The 26,049-nt window shown below is 42.7% G+C and overlaps 1 protein-coding gene across 2 annotated transcripts in view; it reads right to left on the reverse strand.

Moving 5' to 3' along the window:
* Positions 1 to 21,789, reverse strand: part of LOC147450846 (uncharacterized) — a 68,185-nt gene extending 46,396 nt beyond the window's left edge. The window contains exons 1-4 of one of the 2 annotated variants that reach the window (XM_086519858.1): positions 21,511 to 21,787; positions 21,274 to 21,412; positions 15,646 to 15,760; positions 15,448 to 15,558 (exon numbers count right to left, since the gene is read on the reverse strand). In XM_086519858.1, the coding sequence (XP_086375984.1) occupies positions 15,448 to 15,558; positions 15,646 to 15,760; positions 21,274 to 21,412; positions 21,511 to 21,602 (457 nt within the window). In that variant the 5' untranslated portion in view covers positions 21,603 to 21,787. Of the gene's footprint in view, positions 1 to 15,418; positions 15,559 to 15,645; positions 15,761 to 21,273; positions 21,413 to 21,510 lie in introns of those variants that run through there. The other variant, XM_086519859.1, reaches the window with a different exon arrangement.
* Positions 21,790 to 26,049: the final 4,260 nt, after the last annotated feature.

A 26,049-nucleotide genomic window follows, 5' to 3' on the forward strand; every position in this document is an offset into this window, starting at 1 on the left:
TCACAGGCCGTCTTTGACGGTAGATCGCCTCACCCAATGATCCACATTATCCGGTAATGGGTCTACATCAGGTGGCATGATAAAATCATCAACAATGGGCTGTTGTACATCATTTTCAGCACCATTTTCAGCATTGTTTCGTGGCTGCAAATGCCCTTCAAGAGCCTCAAGTTGTTGCCCAACATCTTCTGGCTCAAACACCACTGGATCATCTACATTTTAAGCCATATGTGGTGCATCCTGAGGGTCAAGAATAGGCAAGCTCTGTCACCAGCGTGTGACTACTATCTATCCTTTTTGTTGATTTCTTTCTTATTATCTATTTACTTTCACTTTTTGGAAACACCCCTCGGGAAATCTAACTGCCCTGCATTGCATAGCTAGTGTGGAACTGTCCACAGGGAGTCCAGGCCTGAGGGCAAGAGAGCACTAAGGTTGGACAAGGACTATGGTTAGCCAAGTGGGGTCATTGACTAGCCAAAGTGGAATCCTTTGCTACAGAGGCTACATTTCAGTTTTGGATGTGGCCGCAGTGTACAAAGAGGGTCGGATGACCTAGAAAGATACAATGGCAGCATCTCCTAAAATTTAGGGAACTGCTATTTTGGGACCTGAAAATGTGTTGGCGTCATTACCTTCGGAATGACAAAGGGAACATTTTCTTACTCTGCCGTGAAGTCAACTGGGCAACCGGTTGGGATATTTTTAGGCGGCAACCCCGAAACGGGAAAATGCTTGTAAATGTGCCAAGTGGCACATTCTGGTGCAGTTTCTAATGCAAGAGAGAGTTGGCGCTGAATTTTAAGCTGGGAGAGGCTCATTTGCAGCTTTTGTCACAGGTTAAGAGCTATGGAGTGCTTGCTTTCCCTCTTATGCACAGTGCGGTGCCAGGAGTGATGCCCTGCACGCTACGCACTGCCCTCTCTCTCCCCTTTGGCAGTATGTTATGCCCCTCTAGTGGGCTCTTCATTTGACCAATGTACAGTTGTGTGGGTTCATGCGCGATTGCCGAGGCAAGAGCCTCTTGCACAGGTACTGGATTAGCTAGCGGCTAATCCCCCCCGCAGGTACAGGTGAATTCGGAGAGGTTTCACGCCAGAAATCTCGTCCGATTCAAAGGGCAAGTAGCCCTACAGGTGCGGGAGCTCGAGGACTTGCTAGGGATGCGACCGGCACGCGGAACGGAGCCCGAAACAGTGAATTACAGCCTGCTGTGTATTTTTGCAGGTTTAGGGTTTTGGCCCTAAACGGACCCTAATACCCCCCAGGAGGTTCGGGGACGCAAGGGGACCGCTGTACAGGTGATCTGGCGCATTTTCAGGGCTGAAAACAGAGAATTCAGCGTGCTGCAGATTCTCGCCAGGTTTTGCAAAGTGCCCGTATGCGTCGGGAAAGTCAGTCAATGCGTGGGAATACTGACCGTGAAGGGTTCTAGTACAGTTATGCTGCCGAAATCGGGCTGGAACAGTGGAAATTCAGCCGAGTTTGTGCGGGGCAGCTTGTAGGAACCACAGCGTTTATTCCCTCTTTTGAATAATAAAGAAATACCGAAAGGGGCGCCTAAGTTAGGGGCCAATCTGGTGTCTGTCTACTCATACAGGTGCAATCTAGCAGCTTGTATCCCTCTCCCCCTTTGTTGTGTCTTGAAAGTACAGGTAAAATAGACGACTAATAATGGGTGAAAGCTAAATCAAGGTTTGAAGTAAAGTCTACCGCCCTTTTTGGATTGTACAGGCCGGTTTCATGGTTCCATCGACGGGATTAAATCACTTTTTTCCATAGAAGTGAGCCTTGGTCAGTTTTGGGCTTGAAGACACAGGGGATCATAGACCAGACACAGGGAATTGTAATTATGGCTGACAGACCAGATGATGTGACTGAAGAGGTTTCCTCTTCACAGGGTCAACAGACACATGAAGTGGGTGAGTCCTCAAGACCACCACAGACTGATGATGATATATTCAGGATCCAGTTGGCTACTGCTGTGGCTATGTTCACACAAGTAATGCAGAATCCGAGGTTTTTAGCCTTTCTGCAACCTTCGGTTCCGTCTCAGCAAGTTGGGTCACTGGATCATATTCAAAAGCCTGTTAAGGCTCGAGCACAGGTGATTAATACCGCACAGTCAATGGAAACACCTGTACACTTGACGGAGAACATGCAGTCTCCACAACGTATGCCTAAGGTGCAAGAACAGGTGGCTGAGATGCCAGTCTTTCAAGCTGTACCAATTCAGCCCGCCACCTTTCAACAGCCTATAGCTGGTTCTAATGGGCAGGGAAGCAACCTACAGGCTATGCAACAGGTCTTCCCACCACCTTCATTACACCCTGGCTATTTTGGAGGTGGATCCGTATTTCAGAGCATGGCTGGTCATGCACCTGGAAATCAGTTTTATACGCCAGGAACAGTGTTTGCGGGTGCTCAAACGATGATGCCTAACCCCATGTACAGTGTCATGGGTATGCAACCAGGGTTTCAAAGCACTCAGGGACAATTTGGGATGCCACAAGCAAATTTTGGTATGGCTGGAATTACAAATCAGCAGCCAAATATGGCATTTCCAGGTCAAGTTAATAGCGGCCAAGGAACACAGATGAACCTTAATAGTGTTCCCATGTTTCAGTCACTTCCATATGACAATTTAACGCCGCTGGAGAGGCCAACTCCGTACAAAGAAGGTGGCAAAGGAGTGTCATTCACGACCTTTACAGGGTTTGATGACAGGAAGAAGGCTCTTTCATTCCTCCAGCAGTTTGACAAGGCCTATGCAGGGGGAAACTTTACAGAGGCTTCAAAGGTCCGCAAGGCAGCCACTTTCTTGACAGGGAATGCGGGACAATGGTGGACAACTTTATTGCTTCAAGGGCAAGCTCCGTCCACATGGATTTACTTCAAGCAGATTTTTGCAGCAGCATGGTTATCTGATGACTTTGAAGCAGATGTCATGACAGAATGGCACCAGCTTAATGCTGCCACTTGCAGAAATCTGGATGATTACAATCGGACGTTTTGGAAAGCTCTACTTCCAGTAACTTCCTATAGGTTTGTGCCATTGACAGAACAGATTGAAAAATACTGTTGTGGCCTACCTAAAGGATTGAGAAAGTACTGTACGAAGACAAAAGTCACTACTTTGACGCAGCTCATCGAGGTAGCAAACACTGGCAATGGTTTGCTCAAGGGAGAAGATTGTGAATTTAACACTGGCGTCAAGGCAGGATCAGGCAAGAAAAATTCAGCCAAGAAGCACGTTCCCAATGAGGCTCCTAAAGGGACTCAGGAGTCAGCCAACGCAGGGAAAGACAAAGCTACGGCTGAATCAGAAAAAGGACCAGCAAAGAAATGGAAAAGACGTTTTCCTCGCAAGTCAGAAGAGCAAAAGAAGGTCCTGAGGACAGAGAACAAATGCTTTATATGTGAGCAGCCTGGTCACATTGCTTACAACTGTCCTACAAAGAAAAGGCCAGCTGATTCTGAAGACAAGGAGGACAGGAAGGGAAAGAAGCCCATGGCTGGTCTAGTGCCAGATATGGTGGGCGACAAGCCAAATTCAGATGCAAGTGAGCTTTGCAGAGCATGGGGAAAGGTTAGGGATCAAACAGTGCTTATCTTCTTTGATCCAGGTGCCAAAGCCAACTTTATTTCCCCAGAATTGGCTTCAAAGTTGGGAATCAGACCTGAAGAGATGGGGTATACAGCAGAGGCAGGTTTGGCATGTCCTGGCCATACAGAGGCTGTGACACCCATCATTGGAAAGTTGCGTCTACATATCCAGTCCTATGTAGATGCTGAAGAATTTTACATCATGCCACTGGACGGATGTGATGTGTTGTTAGGTATTCCTTGGTTGTTTCGTGTACAGGGAATCATGGATGCCTACAACAAAAAGATCACTGTACAGAGCAGGGGAAAGACTCACATTCTGGATGTAAAGCTTAAAGGGGAGTCTATTCCTACTGTATCAGCTTCTGCTATTACTTCTGTAATGAAAAAGCATCTTTCTGCGTACTTGGTTTTTGCACGTGAAGTGTCAGATTGTGATGAATCAAATTTATCTGTGCTAGATAAAGAAAGGTCAATGTTTTTACAACAGTATAGTGACTGTTTTTCCGATTCATTACCGTCTCAATTACCGCCAGAGAGACCCGAGGACCATGCGATAGATTTGGTGCCAGGCTGTAGCCCACCAAATAAGCCTCCGTACAGGGTTAGTGCGGCTCAGCAGAAAGAGATAATGGGCCAAGTACAGGAGTTGTTAGAAAAGGGGCTGATTCAGCCCAGTTCATCTCCATTCTGTTCTCCAGTGTTGTTGGTGCAGAAAAAGGATGGCTCATGGCGTATGTGCATCGACTACCGTGCACTGAACAAGAATACCATCAAGAATAGGTTTCCTATACCTAGAATTGATGATATTATGGACAAATTAGAAGGAGCAGCTATGTTTAGCAGGATAGATCTAAAGAGTGGGTATCATCAGATCCGCATTAGATCAGAGGATGTGCACAAGACTGCTTTTAGAACAACGTTTGGCCTTTACGAATTTTTAGTGATGCCCTTTGGTCTCACAAATGCTCCTGCTACGTTTAATAGGATGATGGACAGAATTTTCCGTCCACACCAGCAGTTTGTTGGTACGTTCTTTGATGACATAATAGTCTATTCAAAGAATGAAGAGGAGCATAGGCATCACTTGGCCATTGTGTTCAAAGAGCTACGCAGTCATAGGTTGCTCATCAATGCAAAGAAAAGTGAGTTTTTTCTGGAAGAGATTCACTTTCTGGGACACATTGTCTCAAAGGACGGTGTCAAAATGGATCCTGCAAAAGTCGAAGCGATCAAGTCATGGCCAAATTTGAAGACGGTGCATGATGTCCGAAGCTTTTTGGGACTATGCTCCTATTACAGAAGGTTTATCCGAAATTTTGCTGAGATTGCTTCACCTTTACATGCTCTTCAAAAGAAGGCAGTCACCTTTAGATGGACACAAAAAGAGATTTCAGCTTTTAATCTCTTAAAGGAAAAGATGACTTCGGATCCAGTCATTGTGTTACCAGATCTTAGGAAGTCATTTGTGGTCCAGTGTGATGCCTGCGGTAGTAGCATTGGTGCTGTGCTAATGCAAGATGGCAGGGTAGTAGCCTATGAGAGCAGAATTTTGCAAGGGCCAGAGATGACCATGCAGGTCTATGAGAAAGAGTTACTGGCTGTGATTCATGCGCTCTTAAGTTGGAAACACTACCTGCTAGGTGCAGACTTTGTTGTCCAAACGGACCATCAGACCTTGCGATACTTCTTGACACAGACAAAGTTATCTGAGAAGCATATGCGATGGGCAAATATTTTGTCCATGTTCCATTTTCAGATTGTGCATGTGGAAGGCAAGAAGAATGTTGTGGCTGATGCCTTGTCAAGAAAGCCACAAATTTCAGCTGTGTCGATTCCTTATCATCATGAACTTGATGATATGAGAGAACAGTATGTAAATGATGAAGATTTTGCAAGGGTCTTCGAGCAATTAATGGATGGACAACGTCATGAACACTATCTTCTTAAAGACGGGTTCATGATGATGCATGGCAGATTGTGTGTCACAAAGCCATTGCGACGCAAAGTTATGGAAGAGAGTCATGTCCCACCGTATGCAGGGCATCGTGGTATCGATGCTACAGTTAAAGCGGTTGAGACATTCTTCTATTGGCCTACATTGAGAAGAGATGTGGATGCCTTTGTGCGAGAATGCCTAATATGCCAAAAGGTCAAGTTTGACAGGCAAAAGGCACCAGGGTTATTGCAACCACTACCTATTCCAGATAAACCATGGGAAAGTATTGCTATGGATTTTATCTTTGATCTTCCAAGAACGCAGACAGGAAATGATGGTATTTGGACCATTATTTGCAGATTCAGCAAACAGGCTCATTTTATTCCTGTCAGGAAGAAGATAAAGCCAGATCAGATGGCACGCTTGTTTATGAGCAATATTTTCAAGTATCATGGCATGCCACAGTCGATTATTAGCGACCGTGATCCACGCATGACTAGTTTGTTCTGGAGAGGCTTGTTTGAGAATATGGGTACCACGCTCAAATTCTCTTCGTCATTTCATCCTCAAACAGATGGGCAGTCAGAAGAGGCAAATTCTACTGTCCTAGATCTGCTGAAGTGCTATGTGTCAGAGCATAAAGGAAAGTGGGACAGTATTTGCCATTGGTGGAGTATGCATACAATAATACAGTGCATTCATCAACTGGCAAGGCACCTTTTGAGATAGTTGAAGGTGGCAAGAAAGTTCCTCCCATACTGCATACAAAGGACAAGATATTTGAAGCAGATAAGTATGTTCAGGACATGGATGAAATGTACAAGAAGGTCAAAGTGGCCTTAGAAAGGACTCAGGCAAAGCAAAAGAAAGCAGCTGATCGTCACCGTCGTGAAGTGGTATATTCACTTGGTGATTGGGTGCTTCTACGGTTTGAAAAGGCAAGGTTAAAGAAGATGAAGGGCAAGGAAAGACTCTTTCCAAAGCTCAGCATGCGTTACTATGGGCCTTTTCAAGTATGCGACATAATCAGTGATGTTGCATATAGGCTGAAATTGCCTGACAGTTGGAAGATTCACAATGCGTTTCATGTGAGTCTTCTCAGACCCTATGTGGGTGATGTGCCAGAAGATATGCCAGCTGAAGATCAGCCGGAAGTCGAGGAACTTGACGAGATCTTGCTCCCTGAACAGATTTTGGCACACAAAGAAAGTAAAGTGAAAGGCAAGGTTGCCAGGCGTTACTTGGTAAAGTTCAGAAACTATCCACCAATGGATGCTAAGTGGATGGAAGAAGGTGAACTTGCAGAGTCACCAACTGTGTTATCACTTTACCTGGAAGCCTTCGATTTGCAACCTACCTTGACCCCTTGAGTTTCAAAGCTACATGGATTGTCAGTGTGACAATGGCTTCTGAAACAAATGATGTACATGGTATTTAAAGTGAGCTCAAACCAAATACCTGTTACATGAATGTTAGAGCTGTACAGATTGTCAGTTTGGCAATTGCTCTTATGGAATGTCCAAAAGTTTGATTAGTGCTATAGAAGTGAGTATTTCTTGTCAGTTTGTCAAGGATACAGTGATTGCTTCTATTGAAGAGTACATGTGTAACTGCATTCTTAAACTGTCGGTTTGGATATGCTCGAAAGTGTTACGGGATCAAACGTGTATTATAAGACAGTGGCAAAATGTGCAGCTACCATTTTGTCATTGGAAAGTTAGTGACTCAAAGCAATGGCAGAGTGCGAAGCTACCACTATGTCATTGGGACAGGGTTCACACGCAGGCAATACATGAGTCGACGAGGTGTTGAATACACCAGGGTTGACAATAAGCATGTATGTGTCGTATATGTGTCGACAGGTGTTGAATACATCAGTGTTGACAGTAAGCATGTACGACATAGATGCAAACGAGGACGTTTGAGATTTCAAGAGGGGGGTATGTCACCAGCGTGTGACTACTATCTATCCTTTTTGTTGATTTCTTTCTTATTATCTATTTACTTTCACTTTTTGGAAACACCCCTCGGGAAATCTAACTGCCCTGCATTGCATAGCTAGTGTGGAACTGTCCACAGGGAGTCCAGGCCTGAGGGCAAGAGAGCACTAAGGTTGGACAAGGACTATGGTTAGCCAAGTGGGGTCATTGACTAGCCAAAGTGGAATCCTTTGCTACAGAGGCTACATTTCAGTTTTGGATGTGGCCGCAGTGTACAAAGAGGGTCGGATGACCTAGAAAGATACAATGGCAGCATCTCCTAAAATTTAGGGAACTGCTATTTTGGGACCTGAAAATGTGTTGGCGTCATTACCTTCGGAATGACAAAGGGAACATTTTCTTACTCTGCCGTGAAGTCAACTGGGCAACCGGTTGGGATATTTTTAGGCGGCAACCCCGAAACGGGAAAATGCTTGTAAATGTGCCAAGTGGCACATTCTGGTGCAGTTTCTAATGCAAGAGAGAGTTGGCGCTGAATTTTAAGCTGGGAGAGGCTCATTTGCAGCTTTTGTCACAGGTTAAGAGCTATGGAGTGCTTGCTTTCCCTCTTATGCACAGTGCGGTGCCAGGAGTGATGCCCTGCACGCTACGCACTGCCCTCTCTCTCCCCTTTGGCAGTATGTTATGCCCCTCTAGTGGGCTCTTCATTTGACCAATGTACAGTTGTGTGGGTTCATGCGCGATTGCCGAGGCAAGAGCCTCTTGCACAGGTACTGGATTAGCTAGCGGCTAATCCCCCCCGCAGGTACAGGTGAATTCGGAGAGGTTTCACGCCAGAAATCTCGTCCGATTCAAAGGGCAAGTAGCCCTACAGGTGCGGGAGCTCGAGGACTTGCTAGGGATGCGACCGGCACGCGGAACGGAGCCCGAAACAGTGAATTACAGCCTGCTGTGTATTTTTGCAGGTTTAGGGTTTTGGCCCTAAACGGACCCTAATACCCCCCAGGAGGTTCGGGGACGCAAGGGGACCGCTGTACAGGTGATCTGGCGCATTTTCAGGGCTGAAAACAGAGAATTCAGCGTGCTGCAGATTCTCGCCAGGTTTTGCAAAGTGCCCGTATGCGTCGGGAAAGTCAGTCAATGCGTGGGAATACTGACCGTGAAGGGTTCTAGTACAGTTATGCTGCCGAAATCGGGCTGGAACAGTGGAAATTCAGCCGAGTTTGTGCGGGGCAGCTTGTAGGAACCACAGCGTTTATTCCCTCTTTTGAATAATAAAGAAATACCGAAAGGGGCGCCTAAGTTAGGGGCCAATCTGGTGTCTGTCTACTCATACAGGTGCAATCTAGCAGCTTGTATCCCTCTCCCCCTTTGTTGTGTCTTGAAAGTACAGGTAAAATAGACGACTAATAATGGGTGAAAGCTAAATCAAGGTTTGAAGTAAAGTCTACCGCCCTTTTTGGATTGTACAGGCCGGTTTCAAGCTCCCTCTTAATGCCCAAATTTTCACAAAATTTGTTAAATTCAGCACTTGTGAACTCCCCCCCATTGTCCGTACGCAAGCATTTTAGCTTTCTACCTGTTTGGGTGGTCACAAATGCATGAAATTTCTTAAACGCAACAAAGGCTTCATCCTTAAATTTAAGCAAATAAACCCAAATTTTCCTAGAATGATCATCAACAAAGGAGACAAAATAGCATGCGCCTCCCATAGACTTAGTAGGCATGCTACATACATCAGAATGTACAAGATCAAGCACACAAGATTTACGAGAGACACCGGACTAATAAGAACGCTTTACTTGCTTGCCATATTGACATTCATTACAAAAGTCAAGCTTTGTGCCTTTAGCATCAAGCTTGTTCAAAGTACAAAGCTTAGAAAGGCCCTTTTGGCTCATATGGCCAAGCCTCTTGTGCCATAACTCCATGTGAGAGTTAATTTCAACCAATGCAATAAACTTGCCCGACACGGCCTTTCCATGCATGCAATAAAGTGTCCCTTTCTTTGTGCCCTTTACAATCAGCCTTAAGCCTTTAGTCATTTTCCATGATCCTCTCTCAAACAAGATGTTGTAACCATGCATATCCATCTGACCAACAGAAAGCAGACTCTTCTTGATTCCCGGCACATATCTAACATTATGCAAAACAAGCTCATTTGTGCCATCTATGGAGAGATGCACAGTGCCAATACCCTCAATGGAACATACATGATTGTTTCCAAGGTATACATGGCCATGCTTGCCTGCAGCAAAAGTAGAGAAACACTCCTTAATAGAAGTCACATGAAATGAAGCACCGGAATCAACTATCCAAGTTTGGGATAATGCATCATTGACAATCAACAAAGCATCAATAAGATCACTCTTGGTGATCTGCATGTCCTGTGTATGAACATTAAGAGAGGCATCAAGGTCATAAGCATCATCATCTGACAAAGTGGCACACAAGATGTCCTCTACATCTGACAACTCCTCAATCACAACACTAGAAGCCACATTGGCCTTCTCTTTGTCCTTTGAGCTATCCTATGCATCTGACTTGGCTTCCTTCTTTTGTTTCTTTTTGTCTCCGCCATTCTTTTTCCATTCTAACTCGGCTTTGTAGTACCTGCAAAATCAGGTTTCTTGTGACCTTTCCTGCCACACTGATAGCAAGTCACATCACCCTTGCCTTTGCTTGCATTTCCCCTTTCCTTACTCTTACTCTTACTCCTTTGTGCATAGACATGCTTCTTCTCTGTCGTGCCTCTAACCATGTTGGCAGAGCTGCCTCCCTCACCACCTGCTTTCCTCCTGATTTCCTCATTCAAGATAGAACCCCTAACAGCATCAAAGGTCAAATTGGGGTTATTCGACAATGTTTTTCCTGATGATCTACCTCCTACCTTGCCGCCTTCGAGAGGAGTAGATCATGGCATTGAGTTGGTGGCCGGTAGTCAACCCTTCTCAAAGCAACCCTATCGGAGGAGGACGAGATTCAACGGCAGCTGAAAGATTATCTCAACAGAGGTTTTGTTCGACCAAGTAAATCCCCGTGGGGAGCGCCAGTGTTACTTTCTCGAAAGAAGGATAACACTATGCGCTTCTGTCTGGATTAGAAGGGGTTGAATAAGCTCACTGTCAAGAACAAGTATTCGCTCTTATGTATGGACGATCTGATAGATCGGCTCCATGAAGCGTTGTATTTTACGAAGATAGACCTGCAATCAGGCTATCACCAGATACGGATCAAACTGGAAGATGTTCCCAAAACGGATTTCCATACGCGTTATGGTCACTATGAGTTTCTGGTCTTGCCTTTTTGTTTGACCAATGCTCCAGCTACGTTTCAGCAGATGTAGAATGATCTACTGAGACCGTTTCTAGGCAACTTCATTGTTGTATTTCTCGATGACATCTTGATCTACAGCCGAAGTTTCTTTGAGCACTTAGCGCATATACACGATGTTCTCGAAGTACCCCGTGCTGGGGCCAACATCCATGGAATGAGCATCTCGACGAGAGCTTTCTGACACTAAAGCGCTTGGTGATTACTGTGCCAATATTGCACATTGTGGATCCTAGCAAACCGTTTGTGGTTGAAACGGATGCTAGTGATTATGCCATTGGTACGGCACTATACCAGGATGGACGTCTTGTTGCGTTTGAAAGTCAAAAACTTTCTGCGATGAGATGCGTTATCCAACGTATGAGAAGGAGCTTTACACCGTAGTCCACACCTTGAGGAAATGGCGACGCTACTTGTATGCTCCACGTTTATTGCATGGACAGATCATCACTTCTTGCGCTATGTCTGTGATCAGGGTGATCTCAGAGGCCGGAAGGCTAGATGGGTTGAGCTTATACAGAGTTTGACTTTGAGATCCGTTATAGAAAAGGATCCAGCGATCGAGTTGCCGATTCACTCAGCAGGATTCCTGAGGTTAATGCCTTGTCTATGGCTAAAATCTCAACGGATTTCTATCTCTCTCGGAGGGCTATGTCGTTCCGATAGCCATTTTGACAAGATATGGAACGAGGCCGAAGCGGGGCATGACTCGCGTACAGGCTTGGGTGGTCCAGAGACCCAAGTGAATCGTGCTGGAGAGACAAGACAACGACAATATTCCATTAGGGGTGGACTATTGTTCAGAAATTGGAAAGTATGCGTGCCGGAAATCGATGAGGTTCGACAAAGGATTTTGTTCGAATGCCACGATGTTTCTAGCGCTGGGCACCCAGGCATCCAAAGCACTTTAGCTTTGGTCAAGCAATATTTCTATTGGCCAAGGATGCGCTCTTACATAGAGAGTTATGTGAAGAGATGCGCTCAGTGTCAGGTCAATAAGGCAGAGCGCCTTGAAAAAGTTGGCCTACTACATCCATTGGAAATCCCAAATGCCAAGTAGCAGAGTATTTCCATGGACTTCATCGTTGGTTTGCCAAATACTAGTCGGGGCAATGACGCCAATTGGCTTGTGGTCGATAGACTCACAAAAATGGCGAAGTTTATACCAACGAAGTCGATGGTAAAAAGCCATGAGTTGGCGGTTTTATTTGTCAATCACCTTTATAGGCTGTACGGTCTGCCAGAGGATATCGTCAATGATCGAGATACTAAGTTCATTGGGCGATTTTGGCAAGATGTTTTTGCTCATCTTCAGACGAAGTTGAGTATGTTGTCTTCTAACCATCCTGAGTCCGACGGACAAACTGAGAGGATGAATCAGGCGTTAGGACAAACTGAGAGGATGAATCAGGCGTTAGAGGACATGTTGAGGGCCTATGTCTCTCACCGGCAGTCTAATTGGGAAAGGTATCTTCCACAATTAGACTTTGCCTATAATAGTAGCAAGCATTCTGCTACTGGATTTAGCCCGTTCATGCTGATGTATGGATTTGAGCCTAAATCCCCAATTGCTCTTGGCTTAGAGAAATTCAAGGAACGCCAAGCTCGTGATTTCTTGTATGACATGCAAGAAATGCTCGAAGTGGCTAAGGATAGTATAAGAATGGCTCGAGATCGAGTCACTACTTATGCTAATCAAAAGAGATCTCCCAAGACTCTAGAGGTGGGACAATGGGTCTTTCTGAAGATACCCAAGGATTCCAAGACTATGCAAGCTACTTCATGACAAGGGTTCAGTCCAGTTCAGTTAGCCTAGCTTAGGAAGTGTTATGGCACTTTTGTGAGTCAGTTTGCAGGCTGTGCATGCCCAAGCACTTAGAGTAGATGCATATCCTCTGGTTGCACACAGCATGATCATCAACATTATAATCAGATTCCATCAAGAGCATTTTACAGTGCAAAAAACCTATTTTCCCTATTTTAGCCATTTTTCACTTATTATTTTTAAGTGACTTTTGTTGGGAAACTGGGTAGGGCAAATTGGCCAAGAATCTATCTAAGAAAAGCTAGCGCTAGCACTTTCTGGCAGAGGAACCCAGTGTTCAACAAGCACCTTCTCAGAAAGACCTTCCCCAAAAGATAGCCTAGCGTTTTTCAACAAGAGAGCCTGGCGTTTTTGGTACTTCCCAGATCAGCCAGCGTTTTCCAGAATTCAGCCATCAGCCATTAGCCTCTACGAACCGCCCGAACCCGCAATAGATCCTCGTATTGAGACCTCAGATCTGCCAGCATTTTCAAGCCTGATCTGCTGGCATTTTTACATCAGCAGCCACAGCGTTTTCAGCCTTGCTTTCCAGTGTTTGCAGCAGATCAAATCAGCGTTTTTGCAGCACATGAAACCAGCGTTTTTGTAGCAAATCAAATCAGCGTTTTCAGCCTTGCTATCCAGTGTTTTTAGCAGGTGAAACTAGCATTTTCAGCACGTCGTCGTTGCATGGCCATCATCGCCGTCGTCATCAACATAGAGTCAGAATTCAGCAGATAAAGATTTCCAGATTTCAGCCCGTCTCATCGTCGTCGACATCGTCGGCAAGTCCATTGCATTGTAAAGATTTGTGCAATCAATAGTAGACCACTCCCAACATAGAGAGTGGGGCCTTCGGAGGAGGGTTTGACAACTTGTCTGGGGTCGTATTCTTCTCTCTCTACCTCTCAGTCTAAGCACCTTCATTCACAGTGTTTATCCACTTTGTTTGTGATCACTTGCACTCTCTCATTAAAGGACGGAAGGCTCTCCCTTCCCTAAGTAAAAGGAAACTTGAGCACAATTCGGAGCACTCATCTTGAGCAAAGTTCGACATTCACTTCCGCTGCACCTTACAAGGGGGGGAGGAGGACATGCAGGGGGAGTGCGCCGACAAGGGGAGGGGAAGGGGGGAGGGCGAGCATGGTGAGAGGAGGATGCCTAGGTGGCTCATCTCTGAATAAATGTGTTTTTTTTTTAATCTAGAGCCATTACGATATAAGGAGGGGCCAACTGGGAAAGCGTGAAGGAGAAGGCCAATCGACGCAGACAAGGAGTACTGGGTGAGGCCGGGGGTGGACGAGGAGGGAGCGCGCAAAGGCAAGGGGTTGTGGCACCATGCATCAAGCAGGTGATAGTCTTGCGTTATGCAAGAAGACATGCAAGTTTTTTTTTTTGGAAGGCTACACTTTTGTAGCAACTCGTGTGATTGCGGCATTAATCATATGTCAGGAGTGTGTGAGTTCGAGCCATTAGGATAGATTGTCCTTAAGACATGCTCCGCTGCACGCAAGCTCAAGAAATCATATAATTTATAAACTTCTTTAATCTAACTTGTCCGCAAATGACAAGGAAAGGTCTCGAATGCTAGGTACTCTCAGCTACTAATTGATTACGTTTTGCTCATTAATACTTAGGCGGCGCAGGGCTAGAAAATTCATTTTTCCTAACCAATGAAAATAAGGGCAAACTTGAAATTCTCCCAATTTTTAGGTCAAAATTTGACGCTTTTGCAAGCAACTACACTAAAACTTGTGTAAATTTTACGGTAAATACATTGGACCCTTGGTTTTTTTCTAACACTGCTTAGGCCCTTGGTTGAGCTTGGTCACTTGTTACTCTGAGACACCATTTTACACTTTGATACCTATAGGAGAGTGCATGCTAGAGCCCTACGCTAATGGTACACACCACTATAGAACACTACGTGGTATGCACTTGGGAGTCATTTGATAGGTTGGGAAAGTGCCCTTCGAAGAATTTCGGAGACTAAAAATGGAAATGTACTCCAAGTGGATAATATAGGTGGAAAGTGCTAGAACAGCATAAGCTAGGTGCCCTCGCCTTGTCGCAAGCACCGATGGCTCTGCTATAACAGTCCCACACTGACGCGGAATGGTTCCGCCGACACTTGCGGCAAGCCAGGGGCATTTTTTTTGTTCCATGATTGAAATTGGCTCCAAGTTCGGTTCCATGGGATTAGGCATCATGGGATTTGAGTTTGGTTGTGGGATTAGTTTTCAACAATGGAAGACCCTCTTGTGCTTCTGCAATTTGCTCTTAGTAATAAAGAATGTCTAAAAGGTCTTGCTCGACTATTTCGTTGCTCGAAAATACTCGCTCGTCAATTTGTATAACCCGGGGTTTTCAGCTTTTACCCAACATCTCTATTTTGGACCCCTACCCAGCCCTACTTCCCTATATAAAGGTGCAGGGTGGGACTTGGCTAGTGGTTCACCATGGTTTGTTTCATTTCTAGATTAGGCTTATTGGTGCAACTTCGTGTCCCAAACCCAACTGGCAAGGAGCTGGCTAGTATTGGTGTTTGCCCCTTTTTTCACTTACCATTTGTGTCCCCTGGTTCTAGCTTGAAACCTATGCAGTTCACTCTATATGCCCTTCAACCCCATTCTGTCACCAAATTTGTAGCTCCCTTTTCTTCTACTAGTCCAAACTGTACTCTCTCCAAAGAAACAAGAGCGACGGACTTATCTCTTTTCCAGAAACATTACAGGTCGAGCAAGAGTAATTGACCCCATCTCCCACAACAAAAGATGTCCCCATTCAAAAATTCACCTTTTTAAAACTTCAAACAAGCTGCTTACATATGTTGAAGATTACGAATTCATGATCTTTCGTGTGTGGAATAGCAACAACTCCAGCAGGCTCCACAGTGACCAAGACATGAGCTGTCAGAATGCCATCATAAACCTGTCCTGAAAATACAGCATGTTGAAAACAGAATTTTAATCAGTTCAGCATCCATTGAGAGATGTCTGAGAATTAAATTTTCACCTTCGCACCTTGGCTTTCATCTGCTCTGAACATCAACTTCTCTGTATTCAAAAGTCTTCTCCCACCACGTGTAGCTTGAAAAGGAGTAGCTTTCAAGAGTTCAATGATAAATGTGGACGGAATCTAGAGAATCACAACCAACATCAGATTCTGTGTTTACAAAGACTGTACAAAAGATAGAGATCATGCAGCCTTTCTGAAAGTTAGCAAGTTCATAACCACATGAAATGGGGAAAAGTGCAAGCCAATCAAGCAAGTGACTTCCTAGAACCTATAACCAGTAGTTAACTAACAACGATAAGCAAGCTTAGCAGACTTATCTCTTTCCAAAAAACTTTGACCAGACTTTCAATATTTTGCAGGAGGTTTGTTGTTGATAATCATGTACTGGTGGTTACAATCAATGAAAGGATAGCTGGAGGTTGCAAACTTGAGGTCTGTTTTATTATTGTTTGGTTTACCAAAAACCTAAACATTTTTTCGTAGGAATATGGAACTCGAGGAAGAGCCTAATTACAGATGGTCTCAAAAGATGGTCATGATGCCGGTGTCGACCCTAGGGGTTACGGCCATTAAAACCCAAGTGCCGGTTTTTACGGGATTCGGGACTCAAGTTTTGGGTCCTTAATTTCTACTTGCCGCTTACTTGGCCTTTGCTCCTCTCGCTCGTTGAGATAATCCTGCCACATCATCACTTTGCGGCATACCCCCCCTTAAAGAAAAGTAATCGCCCTCAATTACCTCTACAAATAGACAATAAATAGTAAACAGCTCAATAGACATAGACTCTATGCACACATTCAATTTGACTACTGAGTAGCACAAAGAACACTAGTACAATCCCAATCACATTCACATCATTATCCCCGTCAAGATGTAGGACACGAATCGTGATCATTACGACTTATTTAGCAATCACATCCAGATCGCAATGATCTCTAAGAAATGTCTCGATGCACTAAATCTCATCATCTCATCAGTCCTTTCACCTCAATGGTTCCATGCATACATGCCAATGACCATCCTCACGAGACAATACATTCATTAAACTTATTTAGCTATCACATGCATACATGCCAATGACCATCCTCACAAGACAATACATTCATTACAACTTATTTAGCAATCACATCCAGATCGCACCAATCACTACTAACAGATGTCTCGATGCACTAAATCTCGTCACCTCATCAGTCATATCACCTCACTGATCCCATGCACACATACTAATGACCATCATCACATGACAGAAAGCATGCATCCACACATATTCTAATCCACATTGGATTACGAATCAACAATCAACATTCACCTAGTTTACATTGAACGCTCAGATGCAAACAATCAATCTTGTCATCTCATCTAATCCAAAACAATTAATGCACCAAGATCACTATCTAACTATCTCATCCTTCCAGAACTTCTGATGCACTAAGATAAGTATCCAGTCATCTCATCCAGATAGGATTGTTGATGCACTAGGATCACATTCACAATACACGTTCACATCTTTGTCCTAGCAAGATCTCAAACATAAGCTATGAGTTCAATGAATCATTTAGCCATCACATCCAGATCTCAGGAATCTCTAGCATTTGTATAAATGGACTAAATTCATCATATCAATCATCAATATCACCCCTATTGATGACTAGCGACAAAATGTTGCCGACATCTCATATTTCATACTCAAACAAACACACATTTGCAAGAGTATATCAATCAAACAACTGCTAGCATGCAGAGAAATTTACAAGTAGAATACTGCCAACCTACGGTGTCTTTGGTTAATCTAAAAAAGAAATACCATAACTTATCAATCTGTTATGGAGAGTTGAGTGACTCCCCTCGTGTGCCAGGCACCACACCAAACTCGATTATTGAAAATACCTAAGAGCTCTCACAGAGAAGCTCCTCTCATCGGACGATTCCAAGGCAAGATCTTTCTTCTTCAAGGGTTAGCTGCCAAATCGTCGTCCTCCAAATCCAAACTTCCATGAGCTCCAGAGCTCCTATCAGTAGAAGTCTAGAAGGTCCTTTTTCAAAAAGTCCTTGCCAACTACAACTTTTCTGCTTGCACAAAACCAAGAGACTCTGTTCGAAAAGTCCTTGCACACTGCAACTTTTCAAAGAGATTCTACCAATCCCTCTCTGAATCTATTCGAAAAGTTCTTGGAACACGAAAAATTTTCAATAGACTTCGCCACATCTTCAAAGACACCAAAACCATTCCTGCCTTCGCTTTCTTTGTTTTTTTGTCCTCTACTTCTTGTCTTCCCCCTTGCTGACTCTCAAAAGCATATTTACCACTACTTTTCCGTCTTCCACTGCACCAAGACCATTCTTGCCTTCGCTTTCTTTGTTTTCTGTTCTCAGCTTCTTGTCTTCCCCCTTGGTCAGATACTATGCAAACTCTCAGAAGCATATCTACCATTGCTTTTCCGTCCTCAAATAACTTTCGAAGTAGACCTTGCCGAGTCTAGAACTACTTCCCCACAGCATCCTATTCCACTTCGTCAAATTCTGCCAATTTGTCAAAAAGAAACTTCTTCCAAAAAGCAGCTTCTTCAAAAAGCCGTTTCTTGTAATAGCAATTTCTTTGAAAAGCAACTTCATTAAAACGCGGCTTCTTCAAAGAGCAATTTCTTCAAAAATGAATTTCTTTGAAAACACCTCTTCAAAACGCATTTTCTTCAAAAAGCTTATGTTTTCATAATCTCTTTGTCCTCCTACTGCTTCTCTTCTTCTTCTCATTCCCACAGATAAAAAAGTGATGCTTCCACACTCGATTGCTGTAATTCTTAACCAAATTGCTCTAAGAAGAACAATCGTTTGAGCTCTCGCACCACTACCACTAGCAAGGCAGTACAATCATTGCAACAATAACCAAACTAAACCAAAATAGCAAACGCTTGAACTTGAAAGAGGGAACATCACACTTTAGACAACAGACACAGAGTGGCGAAGTTCTACTCCCAAAAAGGTGCCCCTTTGGTACTTCTTTTTATATTTAAAAATCACAGTTGCAACCGCTAGAAGGCCCAAAAGCAACTCTAACAAAAGCACAGCACCTCAAAAGCTCTGTAAAGTAAAAGCTTTTATAATTGGCGCTCTCAAAATCATTTGGCACCTCAAAAGTCAATTGCTTTCAATCTCTTGCTGAAAAGCACGTCCATACCAGCTTTTGCGCTACGAATCACACCATGAATCCTCTCGAGATTCCCACCATGTTTCATGGGATTCTGGACTTAGATTTTGGTCCTTTGTTTCTGCTTGGCTCTTGCTCGGACTTTGCTCCTCTCATTGGTCGGGATAATCATGCTACATCATCACTTTGTGACACCGTGAACTTCGAGGATCGTTACCGCAAGCCTCAGGGCAAAACTCAGAAGCTGGTTTCCTCACAGTGCATCCACTGTCCTATGGGACTCGAAGTCTGCTTTGTCGCACTCAACTTTGTGTTGACTTCGGCAATTCAAGGTGTACTTCATCTTATAAACTGGCACCAGACCTACGGATCTCTAAAGGAGAATTTCCATATAAAAGAAGCCCTTGCCCCCATAGTTGGGCATTCGTCTCAAAGCAACCCTCATGTTTCAAAGCTGAGACCTAAAGTTCCCCTTACTGATGCGTTTTCAGCCTGCAGATGACTCCCTTTGGCAGCACAATCCCGTCCACTCAGCCTCTTCCACCTCTCCGTTGGAGGTGCCCATTGTTACTGTGGCTGCCTTATCATCTCCCCTTGCAAACCCCCCTAGATCTGCGGTATTTTCAGTATTCTGATCTGCTTTTTTGCTGCCAGTGGTATTCGGCGCTTGAGTCATCGGGTGAGCAAATCAGCCCCAAATCTATCTCGTGGTGTCCATGCACGGCCAACATCAATCTCATTGGTGCATATGATCAACCCTGGAGGTGCTTTGTCTTGAAGATCCAAAAAGCAGCCATCCAAAGCGTCCTACAATATATATACCTAGATGAATCCAGGATAAGCCCAGATTTACCTTTAAAGGAAAGTGCAAGGTATAGACTCATTATACTCATCCACAAGACAATATAGCCATCAGCTCCATCCAAACTACAAAAGCCCTAAGCTCATCAAAACTGCCTGGACCACCCTAACAAGATTGGGCCCCGATACCCATCCCCTTTGACAATGTGCATTGTTACAATAGAGACAAAAGACCCATATGACAAGTTACTCTGCACAAAACAAATCAATGTCAAACCTTCTAATACAAGCATGCCCTATTGAGCATCGACGTTATTGTAAACAACTCGCCAGGCAAATAAGGCTTCAACCATGACTTGCTCCCCAGAAAAGATGCCTTGAAGAGAGACAAAAAACAGTTTCCAGCAAAGCTGTTTTCATAATTTCCAAGATAGCCTTCCTTTCATTCCAAGCCAATGCTTTCCCTTGAGAAAAGTGTGAAAAAAACAACACTGGCTGGAGTTGTTGAAAGCTTAGTGTTTGCACCAAAACACAATCAGCCCACACATGCAATATTTTTCGCATCTTCTATTCTTGTTGATATGACCAGGTCTACCAACTTTGCGAATAAATTGATGGAGTACAACAGAGGTCTTTAAAAACCCATCCCAAACTAGACCTATATTCCTGAGTTGATCTTGAAGTACTTAAAAAAACGAAGAACGAAAAAAGTATTAGGCCGCTTTAACGGACCTGGATTTTGTAAAGAGTAATTTTATCCTATAAGGTTAACTCGTTGATTAGCACCTGATACACTCTGCTAGACTTTTGTTTCGTAAACCTCTATTGAGTCACTAAGACCATAATCTACCACTTTAGCTGCTAATAGGGCTATGAAACCTTTCAAATGGTTATATCTTCGATCAAGCTAGGAAAAAGGTACATGACAAACAGAAAAAAAAGACAATTAAGCTCACAATCATCTAGGTTCTTCATGTACATGTTCTGTCATGAAAGCTCCCCAAACTTTACAGCTTGACATAAAAAAACAGAGACACGCACATGGCGATCGTTTAAGCTCCACATGCACATGGCTAATTGTTATGTCCGTGGACATCAGGATGGACACCTTAGCAGTGTCCAGCTAGTGTGAGCCCGCCCTGCATGTGAACGCACTCTTAGCTGAAGCGAAGGATGACTACACTTAGACTATAGACCCCTCGTAGTGCTTGCCAGGACACCCAAGCTAGGCCGCCCATCCTGATGCCTAGGGGTGTAACACTGATCTTATTGTACTGCCCAGCTAATCCTTGGCCAAAAATATGCACTTCCAAACAAAGGGGACTGCCCTTTCACCGAAACGCACTTACACTCTTTAAGTCCTCAAAGGGACTGCCCTTTCCCCGAAACGTATTGGTCTAGGGCATTAGAACTAAATCAAACACACCCCAAAAAGTCGTGGTTCGGAGCAAGTCTGGCCACAAAACGGGTGAGAGCCGTAGCCAATTGGCCAAGAAATGCTTAGTAGGCGGAAGGGTAATTTAAGCCCTCAAAGGAACTGCCCTTTCACCGAAACGCACTTACACTCTTTGGTCTAGGGCATTAAATCAAACACACCCCAAAAATATGCACTAAATACTGATACATACTGAAGCTGGATAAGAAATCAAACACACCCCAAAAATATGCACTAAATACTGATACATACTGAAGCTGGATAAGAAATCTTCACTTCATATGATTTGGGCAGCTCCAGTCCCTCCAAAACATACACGCACCGTCCCCCCTTCAAAGCAAGCTTTTCAGCAAGAAGTTCTTGTCCTACTTTGAGCTTTCTGACGTCAGATCTGCAACACAGATGCCGCTTAACTTGTCATTATCCACACAAAAAGATTTATTACTTTCTTGCACATAGTTAACATGGCAATAGCTCATAATTACACACATAGAAGGTAGAATATCGTAATTTCTCAAGTCTTCTGCTTCAATGAAGGCTGCTGGCAACAGTGTCAACCACAAGACTAATACCAAGATCATGGTCCAGCTGATTAGGCCTTACGAAAGACACCTCTCTCTCGCTAATGTGCAAAGGTGAAACAAGGTGCAGGTTCACGTAGGCATTCTAATAAGGTTGCCCGGCGGTAGAAGGAACTGCTGCTGCGTGGGCGTGCGAAAGCCCGCCATTCTCTTGGCGATGCCCAGGAGGCGTCAATGACGGCCGGCTATCTTTTTGACGACGTAGATAATTTCGGTGTGGACAGACGGCGGAAACTCTTTTGGGAAAATTACAAAAATACCCCTCAAATTTTGAAAATTCCCAAAGTACCCCCAATGTTTTGTCATAAATTCCCAAAATGCCCTTTTTAATTTTCCGAAATTCCCAAGATACCCTTGGTTGTGAGATTAAATTTCTTCAAAGATGGAAAAATTATAGCTTTTCATAAGAAGACTATTGTCTATCAATACAATATGATAAAACTAGAATTTGAGTTGGTTATGTAGGCTTTGGAGATGAATTTGAGATGTAATTTGCTAAGCACTCAAAAACGGATCTCAATTGTAAAAAAGGAATAAAGATTAGAAAACCTTGAACAATCCAACCAAAATAGATACAAGGGTATTTTGGGAATTTTTGAAATTTGAAGGGTATTTGGGAATTTCCACAAATTAGAGGGGTATTTTGGTAATTTTCCCTTTTTTTTTAAAATATATGAGAGTTATATTAGAAAGAAAGTATGTGGAAGTTGCCATCATGCCATTTGAACCCGAACTAAAACAAAGTGCAAAATGAAGGGACCCATTCTCTAGGTTAAGGGGCTAGTGATGGGCCGGGTCTTGTGTGTGGACCATCGACTACCAAAACATGATTCAAACAAGCACCAATTTGTGATCATCAAAACACAAATTTTTTAGCGCTTGGCGAAAATGAGATAAAATCTTAGCCGTAGGATGGTGTCTTTAAATTGGCATGGGGGAGTTGTACTATTGGCCCTACTTTTGACACAAATTTTCAAGAAATGCGGTTGATGTCAACCAGTGAAGTGTCGATCATGTTGGATCTTTGTGAAGATAGGTGAAAAGCTTACAACTCGAGAGCTTTGAACCTTAAAGATTGTGGTTTTATTAAAATAATTGTAGTGTTCTTGAGCAAGCGATGAAGAGTTAAGTGTCGACAAAGAGTCGAGCGATGCCCTTTGTGGATAAGCATATATGTTATGCGTTGTGTTCATTTTTGAGGCACTCGACCCACAAGGGTTAGTTGCATTCAATGAGCCACTCAACCTACAAGGGCTAGATTGTTCGTGAGTCATAGTGAGACGCATCAACAAATGTGTAGTACAGTACGTATTTCAACCTTGTCGTAAGAGATTCATGAAGCTACACTCGCTAACAAACTTGAAAAGATGCAACATGTGGCATGTCCTCACCATCATGGCACCCTGTAGGGGTAGCAATCCTAGAAAACTATAGTTCTTCAAGGAATCTTTATAGAAAAATTAATCCCTTTTTTCCGAAGTAGAGCCACTAGGTTCCTCGAAATATTTGTGTGCCTTTTTAGTAAAGAAAGGAACAAAGGACATTTGTAGGCCTTTCTCCGTTCTCCCCTAAGGCATGTTTTAGCATGTCGAACTTGCATTCAAAACTTTGTAAGCTTTTCTCCTATGTTCTCTAAAACATGGTTTCGCATGCCAAAATGACCTCAAATATGGTCAATTTACCTCTAAAATCTTCCATGTGTACATTTATCAAGTTTTTGGAAAACAATTATTTTAAGCACATTGAGTCAAGGGCCTTAATGCCAGTGTCATCGTTGCTTGAAGAAAACCTATGTTTAGTGTAATGTCAGCTCTCAAATTGCTATTTTCTTTAAAAACTTAGAAACAACCAACCTAAAATATTTTGACATTTATTTTTAAATTTTAGGATTAAATATGAGAAAACCTAAAAACAAAGAGAAATTTAGTGTTCAAAACCTTCAGATTTAGTATGCCAACACTAGGCTTGCTTTCTAAACACTCGCATAACCATACTTTTTCCCGAGTTTTAAAAAAAAAACAAACAAACAAACAATACATTTAAAAACCTTTCAAAACCTACGCTAGAGGTGATTCAACTATATTTTTTTGTGTTTTATCTTTGTAACATCTTTAACTCCATTTGCAACATAAATTTCAAACTAGGTGGTTTTACTGTAAACATGGGCAATTTCTTTGATCAATTAGCAGTGCCACCTTGCTCATGAAAAACCTCCATATAGTTTTAAGTAAATAAACCAAATTACGATGTTCCAGAATATTATGTCTCAACCAATAATTATCTCATCCAAAATTCCACACTTGGTGAATCATTTTCAGAAAAATAATCAAAGCTTGAAGAAAATCAAGCTATATTCTAGAAGTTGTATGGTTTGAAAAATGAAGAACTTAAATAGCACTCATATTTGTAACACAAATCAAGGTGTACATGTCACGCATGTAGTAAGGTAGCTGATAATTTGTCTATCCTAATTTGGGCTACTTTGCTCCTCCTATTTTGCATTACAAAACATCAATCCAAGTACATGTTGCATGCTTGAAATTAACATGAAATACAGAGCTTATATTTCTTCACATACTAAAACTCCCAATCACCACTTGAGAAGAGCAAGATTGAGGAATGTTAAAGAATTTAAGATGGCTTGCCATAAGAAAACCCATTATTAATAAATAATGAATAGTATATTTTTAAAAGTTTGTGTGTGTGTGTGTGTGTCTCTCTGTGAGTGTGAGAGGAAGAGAGAGAGATGAGTGCAAAAGGTCTTGGTTTTTTCAACCTTAAGGTCTAGCATTTAAGAACAAACAAACAACCAAACACTAAGGCCTCGGTCTATGGAGACCAAAACCTTCAAGACTCACTTTGGCATCCAAAAACAAGAAATTGAGAAGCCTTATGAAAGGACCATTAACAAGCTAAAATAAGCCTTTATATTCCATAAAGGTGGAAGAAACCCATGAGGCTCTTCAATGAAAGGACCCATTCACAAACTAAACAAAGTGAATCACTCACTATGGCCTCTAATTGATAGAGAAGATTTAAGTTTTTTTTCTTTTAGCACGGATGTTCAAGCCCATTGAGAACAACGTGTTGGTATTGAAATAATCTGCATTATTGATTGGACGAAGATCTAAAATTAAAAAAAGGTTTTTAAAGGCAAGGCCCATTGCTAACATCGAATTTGGGTCTCGGTTTTCCATAGCCTAACCATTTGCAAAGTGTAACAAGTCCTGATTACTTTCAGTGACCATGTACCCCCATTACCTTCTACATTTGCCCAAATATATAGATTAGTATTACAATAGCAGTCAGTGTTTGGATGTAATAAAGAATGAATGTGTATGTGCTGGAACTTTCAAGTTGCATGAAAATGTTAGACTTAAGGTAAGCTTAATTAATACTAGACTAGTAATAGGACAATTTTATGTCTTGTTAAGGGACCATTTTACTTGAATTAAATGAATTTCTAGGTGCTATATATCCATAAAGTTTCCTTATGAGCTGAAAAAAACTTGACATTTTTCGGGAATATTGTTCCCATTATTAACCTTACTCTTGCACAACATTTTCGAACATAAACTGCGTGGAAAAACAGGTCCTGTTTTTTGGCTTTTTGTCAAAGTTTTGCAATTATACCACTCTAAAATTCATGCTTGTGAGGTTTAGATTGCTACAGGATTAGCCTTAGTAAACACAACATGTTCTGATGCTTCTAGGGAGAATTAAGTGTTAAAGTTGAAAGTTATGACCAACTTACAAGAATTGCCTAATCCTGTTCTTTGGCCAAATTTAGCACTTTTATGATTTTTTGGGTGGGTTTCTTGATATCCAAATGCAATTTTGATTGTGTAAGTGGCATGTATAACATAAAGCTAGTCGTCCTTGAGTTTTGGGGCACCTAATACCCTATATAGCATATTATATGATGATGGTTGATGTTTTCAATTGCAAAAGAACACGAGACAATCTAGTGTAGCAAGTAGGCCTAGCCAATTTTGCAAAGTGGCGTATTAGACAGAATTTCAGGAGATCCCTTTTGTGGCTTTGAGGGGAAAAGTGGAGGGGAGAGAGCAAGAGAGTGATTTTATGCTTTTGAGGGAAAAAGGGGATTTGTCACAATCGAGATTCGTTTTGGCTTGGTAGGTGGTGCGCATGGAAGAGTGCATGACACGTGTCAGTGCCCAAAATGTTTTCTGTTTTTCAGCTTTTTTGTTTAGCTTTCTCAATATTGCTAGTTTCTTAGGCCAATTCTGTATTTTGTAGGTAGTAACCATATATAATCATAAACTTCAAATTTGGCTAGATATGTTTCTATGGAATCCTAGAGGTCATAATGCTAAACCTAGTCTTTTCATGTTTGTTGTATTTAGCACTTCATCATTATCACCAAGGTTCCACTTGGTAAGAGATCCATTATTCTTTTGACATGTTCCATGGCTCCTTTTGAATC

Source organism: Adiantum capillus-veneris, chromosome 9, assembly GCF_014529385.1.
Source record: "Adiantum capillus-veneris isolate H3 chromosome 9, ASM1452938v2, whole genome shotgun sequence".
Taxonomy (NCBI): Eukaryota; Viridiplantae; Streptophyta; class Polypodiopsida; order Polypodiales; family Pteridaceae; genus Adiantum; species Adiantum capillus-veneris.